The following is a 7,041-nucleotide window of genomic DNA, read 5'->3' as shown; positions in this document are numbered from 1 at the left end:
AATTCGAGGGTGGGGAGGTATCTATGTTCCAGGAAGGACTGGGGCCGAAACTGGAAACTTTAGGAAAACCAGATGTTTGTTTATTTTTTGCTTTGACTCTGCTCTCTCCTTTCATCATCTACTACATTCGTCTCTCCCCACCCCCGCCCCACACATTCACATCCCTCTGTCTTTTCTCTTCCGTACTCTTTTACATTTTCCCGTTGAAGGCTCTCTCATTGCCCATCTTGACTTGGGTGCCCAGTCTTGGTCCAGATAGCTGACAGTGGGGTTGGGTGGAAGGGGATGAAGAGAGAGCTGTCTTACTTTCAGCATCTCAGCGCTGTGGTGGAGAGGTGATGGAGGGGGTGGTGGCCGGGTGAGCTGGGAACACACTCCAGGCTATGTTCCTCTAACTGCCGGGGGCTGGCCTTTGGTGTACGTCAGTCCCCACCGTAGTCTTCAGCTGTGCTGATGATGTCTGCTCTCAGCATTTATTCAGTCCGTGTTCACTGAGCACCTGCTGCCTGCTCTTCCACTCTCGGGAACCAGTGTTCAAGCAACAGGCAAAATGCCTGGCACCATGGAGCTTTCGTTCTGGCGAAGGAGACAGATATTCCGTAAAAATAAACAGAAAATGAGTCTCGATGAGATGGAGGATGGAAACACAACAAACGTGATAGGAGCGGGTGGGAGCCGGCTTTATGTGGGGAGGTGGGGAGATGACACTGGACAGAGACCCAGAATGAGAAGTGGACAGCAGAGCAAAGACTTGGGAAGAGCTGTGGGTGGGATGCAGAGTCCCAGGGAGTCAGGGGCTGCCCCTGCAGTCTCGTGTCCCACCCTCACCCTCGTCAGGAGCCCCAGGGAGAGGAGCTGAGTTCAGCCTCCTCATCCAGTCCCCTCTGCTTGCTCCTCGTCTGACAGGCCAGGTGCTCCTAACAAAGCCAGGTGAGTGCAGCATCCCCACAGGTAACACCAATCCCCACTTCATGCAGCACCAGCCACTGTTGCCCTGGCCTTGCTACACTCTCAGTCACTTTTCTCCCTTATCACTGTATTTCCATCCCCTTGATGAAAGACCAGGGTCCTCAGATCCTGTCTGATCTGAGCCTCTGCCCTTTCTGCTGCCCTAAGTTGACTTCGTGTCCTCTCTTGGCTCAACCAACCCCTAAACAATGCTTGTCTGCGTGTCTCATGCGTCTCACTGTGCTCACCCTTTCTCCTTCCAGCTGCGCCTGGGTTTCTCTGCTGCCCGTCTTTGGAGGTCTTGGAAATGCTGTTTCCAGCCCCCAGCTTCTCTCTGCCCTGCTTTCCCCAAGTGTGGACATAGCGCTGCCTCAGTTCTCCCAAAACACAGCTGGAGCCAGGCTCTAGTGTTGAATGAAGCTTTCCTAAGGGTTGGGGCGTGACTGCAGAGACAAAACAGCTCATGGGAAACTGAAAGTTCTATAACCTGAGAAAGAAGCATCCACCTAATACTGTCCCTGCCAATAGGAAGCTGAGTGGAAGGAGCGCACTTCGCGTCATTGTGCAGAATAATCCTGCCTCTCCTGACCCCAGCTTCTCAGGCTAACAACATAGGATCTGGGCTCTACCTTTAATAACTAAGTCCCCACAGGAGCTTCTTCCCCAGGGCTGTGCAGACTGCCCTGTAGGCAGTACCTTCACCAGGGAGCGGGGCTGAGGAGAGCTAGGAAGGTGAAGGTCACCTCTCTCCTGTCCACTGACAAGTGGTGGGTGTGCCTGGCAGGATTCCTGTGTCTTAATTCACACAAAGCCTCAAGCACAAATCTGACATGTTGCTCTCATACTTAAAATCCTTCAGTTACTCCGCTTTGTCCTGAACAAGATCAAGTTCTTTATCTTGACATTCAAGGTCCTCTGTGACTCCTCCCCCACCTCCTCCTGTTATGTTGAGGCTGGGCCCAATTATCAGTGGTCCACATCATGCTTTTTTATTCACTCCGTGGCCCCTGCTCCTGCTTTCCCTTCTTTTTGTGTGTGTGCTGTCCTGTCCACCCCTTTTTGCCTGGCTGGATCCAGCTTATCTTTTAAGCATCTTATCACTTGTCATTTTCTTCAGGAAGATCCGCCCACTATGAGTTAAATGTCTCTGGTCTGAGTTCTCCTGGTCCCCTGTGTTCACCCCGTACTTAGCATTTGATGACACTTGATGTTATCTGTGTATGAGTCACCTGCAGCACATCCAATTGCTCCCTGAGGATAGAGACTGTTATTCATCATTATGTAACCAGTACCTGGCAAAACGCCTGGCACAAAGTCAGTGTCGAATAATTTCTTGTTGGATAGAATTCCAGTTTCTTCTATCTTACAACTTGGAAAATGATTGCTGATTTGTTAGAAAGACTCTGGATGCCATATTTTCAAACATACAGGCATATGGTTGTATTAATGTATACAAGTAACCCAGTGCTAGCTCTGAAAGCTGAAGAAGCTCCCTTTTTTTGAGGACTAAATGAGCTCTGCCTTCCTTCCAGCACCCAGTTCTCCAAGTGAAAGATGGCAGCCATAGAGCTATTTAGTGCAGGCAAGTTCTCAGTCATTGTCTCAGGTGATACTTGTGGCAAAACAAAAGAACAGACAGTTCTCACAAAGATCTCTGCAAAAGAATCACCTGAGTTTAAAAGCACAATGGAAGATGCGTGACTGTTTCCTCCAGGAAGCTCAGAATTCCTTCACCCTTGTGCTCACCATGCTGGCTGCTTGTCTCAACAACCTTTCAAGATTCTCCTTGCATTCCTGCATCATTTGTTACATTGTGGCATTCTGTCCAAGTAATGATCAGTCCAGCTGCCTTTAAAACAATCACTTTGAGAGGGAAGTGGGGGACTCAGTCATTTACTTATTCATCAGTGAATATTAATTGAGTGCCATACTACTCTGAGTATCCATCTGCGAGAAAGAAATAGACAAAAACTTTTGTCCTCATAAAGCTTATATTTATGATGCTGGGAGGGATCGGGGGCAGGAGGAGAAGGGGACGACAGAGGATGAGATGGCTAGATGGCATTACTGACCCAATGGACGTGAGTCTGAGTGAACTCCCAGAGCTGGTGATGGACAGGGAGGCCTGGCGTGCTGCAATTCATGGGATCACAAAGAGTCCAACACAACTGAGCGACTGAACTGAACTGAACTGAAAGCTTATATTTTAGTAAGAGGAACAAAAAAGAAACATTGTAAGTGAACATTGTGTTGGAGGTAATAAGTACTGTGAAAAATATAAGAAAACGAGGAGAATCAGAAACGTGGTAGTGATTTTTCTTTTAGTTTTTTTTTTTTAATTAAAATTTTTTTTTTAATTTTTAAAAAGTTAAAAAAAAATTTTTTTTTTTAATTTGGCTGCACGGGGTCTTAATTGCTGCACACAGTATCTAGTTCCCCGACCAGGAATTGAACCTGAGCCCCCTACATTGAGAGCTCAGAGTCCTAACCACTGGATCACCAGGGAAGTCCCAGTTGTTGTTGGTTGGTTAGTTGGTTGTGTGTTTTAAAAGAAGGTTTATTTTAATATAGGTAATGGTAGGCCTTGAGGAGCATTGAAACATTTGAGCAAACACTTGAAAGAGATTAGGGAGCAAGCCATGTAGAAATACAGGCTGAGGAACAGCCAACACTGAGGCCTGTAGGAAGCCTGTACAAGGAGTGAGGTAAGCAGTGTGGGAGAATAATGGGGCTGAGAGGGAGCATAATAGAAATGAGATCAGAAAGGTACACGGGGTGGGTGGGGCCCAGTTGCACAGAACCTAGTGATCTTCATAAGAACTTTGATTCCCACTCTGAGGTAAACGGAAAAGCCATTGCAGCATTTTGAAGAGAGATGTGACGTGATGGCTTACAACCATTCCCCCTGGTTCTGTGTGTTTGGAATAGACTATATCGGGGCAAGAGTGAAAGTGGGGAGAACCTTTAGGAGTCTGCCACTACGATCTAGATGGAAGCAGTAGAGGCTTGGGCCGGTGTAGAAGCAAGGGTAGAGTTGAGAAGTGGTTACATTCTGGATAGATTTTGGAAGGAGACCTAACAGGACTTGCTGATGTAGGGTGTGACAGAAGTGAAGGGATGGAGGTAACAGAAGTGAAGGGGTAGAGTTCCCACAAGTGAGCTGAGGAAGGCCACAGGGGGAGTGCCTATGTAGGGCACTCTGGAGTTGGACTTAACTACATTTGACTTAACTACTTAACTACATCCACTGGATGCATCTACAGGGAGATATCACGTGGCAGTTAGAGACAGAAATCTAGAATTCCAGAAGTAGGTCCAGATGTAAATGGAGAAGAGAAGAAGCCCAAGGACTAAAAATTGGGACATTCCAACACTTAAAGGTAGGGGAAAGAAGAGAAATCAAGGAAACTAGTATCAGTTCAGTTCAGTTCAGTCGCTCAGTCATGTCCGACTCTTTGCGACCCCATGAATCGCAGCACGCCAGGCCTCCCTGTCCATCACCAACTCCCGGAGTTCACTCAGACTCACGTCCATCGAGTCGGTGATGCCATCCAGCCATCTCATCCTCTGTCGTCGCCTTCTCCTCCTGCCCCCAATCCCTCCCAGCATCAGAGCCTTTTCCAATGAGTCAACTCTTCGTATGAGGTGGCCAAAGTACTGGAGTTTCAGCATTAGCATCATTCCTTCCAAAGAAATCCCAGGGCTGATCTCCTTCAGAATGGACTGGTTGGATCTCCTTGCAGTCCAAGGGACTCTCAAGAGTCTTCTCCAACACCACAGTTCAAAAGCATCAATTCTTCGGCACTCAGCCTTCTTCACAGTCCAACTCTCACATCCATACATGACCACTGGAAAAACCATAGCCTTGACTAGCCGGACCTTTGTTGGCAAAGTAATGTCTCTGCTTTTGAATATTCTATCTAGGTTGGACATAACTTTCCTTCCAAGGAGTAAGCGTCTTTTAATTTCATGGCTGCAGTCACCATCTGCAGTGATTTTGGAGCCCAAAAAAATAAAGTCTGACACCATTTCCACTGTTTCCCTATCTATTTCCCATGAAGTGATGGGACCAGATGCCATGATCTTCATTTTCTGAATGGTGAGCTTTAAGCCAACTTTTTCACTCTCCTCTTTCACTTTCATCAAGAGGCTTTTTAACTCAGACTGCCATAACAAAATACCACAGACTGGGAGGCTAAAACAACAGAAGCTTATTTTCTCAGGGATCTGGAGGCTAGAAGTTAGAGATCAGCATGATTGCATTCTGGTGAAAGCTCTTTTTCTAGATCGAAGATGTGTCCTCACTGTGTCCTCACATGGTGGGTGGACAGAAGCAGGGAGAGAGCAGGAGAGAGGCTCTCTGGTGACTCATCTTATAAGGGCACTAATCCCATCATGAGGGCCCCACCCTCATGACCTCATCTGACCCTGATTACCTGCTCTGACCACATCTGCGGCTCAATAGACATGAGTTTGAGCAAGGTCCATGAGTTGGTGAATGACAGGGAAGCCTGGCATGCTGCAGTCCATGGGGCCACAAGAGTCAGACACACAGAGCAGCTGAACTGAACTGAAGCAGTTTAGTTGGAAGCACTTGGTAAGGCACTTATTCGACATCTATGTACCTCAGTTTCCTCATCTATAAAATGAGAATAATAACAGGACCCACCTCAGAGAACTGGTGAGGAGTTAAATGGATTAATACATGTAATATGCTTAGAACAGTACATACTAAATCCTGCATAGTGTTAACTATTATAATGGTTATAAATCTAATCATTTAGTTGTGAAACTAAAATGCTCAGTTTTACTTGTTCTTTGCTTAATTCTCAATTAGCTCATTAATTTGACAGATTAAATTTCCCTAGAGTTCTAAAGCCAATTTCACACTTAATCAAATTCTCTTAAATATTTCAAATTAAAGGGAAAAAAACTTTATAAATCTAGCAAAAAAAAAAAAACTACTCTTTTAATATTTAAGTACTGTTTAAACAATGATTGACTATTTTCCCTTAAACATTTCAAACTAAGGTCACAAGTTGTTATGTCAAACATTTCAAATATCTAACACAGTAGGTGTTAAACCAAATTGTTCTCAAGGAATATTAACTCTTATAATGCTAATAAATAAAATCTTATACATTTAGCTTAAATTACTTTGAGCATTTCAGCATCTTAAAAATCAAACTCAGGACTTCCCTGGCAGCTCAGTGGTAAAACATCCACCTGCCAATACAGGAGACATGAGTTCAGTCCGTGATCCAGGAACATCCCAAATGCCACTTAGCAACTAAGCCCATGCACCTCAACTATTGAGCCACTGCCCTAGAGCCTGGAAGCTGCAACTGCTGAGTCTACCCCATCTAGAAAGGAGCTCCCACCTCGGGCAACTAGAGAAGAGCCTGTGCAGCAACAGAGAAGCAGCAAAGTCAATATTAAATAAATAAAATCTTTGAAAAATCAAATTCATAAATTTAGTATATTGGATTTTCCTAAACATTGGAATATTATTGACTATAAATTTAGCAAGTTAAGTTCTCCTAAATATGTGCACTAAAATCATAAATCTGGTAAATTTCTACTATACCATTTCATTAACCATTGACCTTAAAAGCATAAACAAAGCAAAATTGTGCTATTATACTCAAATAAATATAACTTACACAAAAGCATCAATTCATCATTTGTAATTCTTGTTTGTTACATCTTTCTGGCATTACAAAGTTACTATTCCTAATGACAGGAATAGAATTATCTCTTCAAGTCCTCTACAGTGACTGAGATTACCCAAGATCTGAGTTCCAAATTACAAAGACAGGATACCTGTGCCAGGACCTGGGACGGGCATGGTTGCCTCCCAGGGAGGTTTCACCACAGCTGTTCATTAACAAGGGCAGTATGTTCTCCTGATTGGTTTCTCCTAGCTGCATTGCCAGCAAGAGACTTCTTAGGCTTTCTTTATTTATTGCTGTGCTGGGTCTTTCTTAGCGTGCACAGGCTTCTCATTGTGGTCGCGTCTCGTTGCAGAGCACAGGCTCTAGGCTCTCAGGCTTCAGTAGTTACAGCAGTAGTTGCAACACATGGGCATGGGAT

General features: G+C 45.0%; 1 protein-coding gene and 1 long non-coding RNA gene across 8 annotated transcripts in view; one reads left to right on the top strand and one right to left on the bottom strand.

The window, feature by feature from the left end:
- SYT9 (synaptotagmin 9) overlaps positions 1-7,041 on the top strand; it is a 208,754-nt gene that overhangs the window by 191,565 nt on the left and 10,148 nt on the right. Inside the window, exons 7-8 of one of the 7 annotated variants that reach the window (XM_086340297.1) lie at positions 907-930; positions 2,066-6,408. The exons of the other annotated variants lie outside the window; for them this stretch is intronic. Coding sequence (XP_086196423.1) covers positions 907-921 — 15 coding nt within the window. The 3' untranslated portion in view covers positions 922-930; positions 2,066-6,408. Of the gene's footprint in view, positions 1-906; positions 931-2,065; positions 6,409-7,041 lie in introns of those variants that run through there. 7 annotated transcript variants of the gene reach the window in all.
- LOC147357830 (uncharacterized) lies at positions 59-2,072 on the bottom strand. Its single transcript, XR_015142109.1, has 2 exons — positions 1,197-2,072; positions 59-576 (listed from the first exon to the last, which is right to left on the bottom strand). It is a non-coding gene; the product is annotated as an uncharacterized LOC147357830 (long non-coding RNA).

The sequence above is a fragment of the Bos grunniens genome, chromosome 15, assembly GCF_055505025.1.
Source record: "Bos grunniens cultivar Pamir isolate PY7600 chromosome 15, Bosgru_T2T1.0, whole genome shotgun sequence".
In the NCBI taxonomy this organism is placed as follows: Eukaryota; Metazoa; Chordata; class Mammalia; order Artiodactyla; family Bovidae; genus Bos; species Bos grunniens.
Note: the sequence above shows the minus strand (reverse complement) of the source record. Positions and strands in the feature narration are given on the sequence as shown.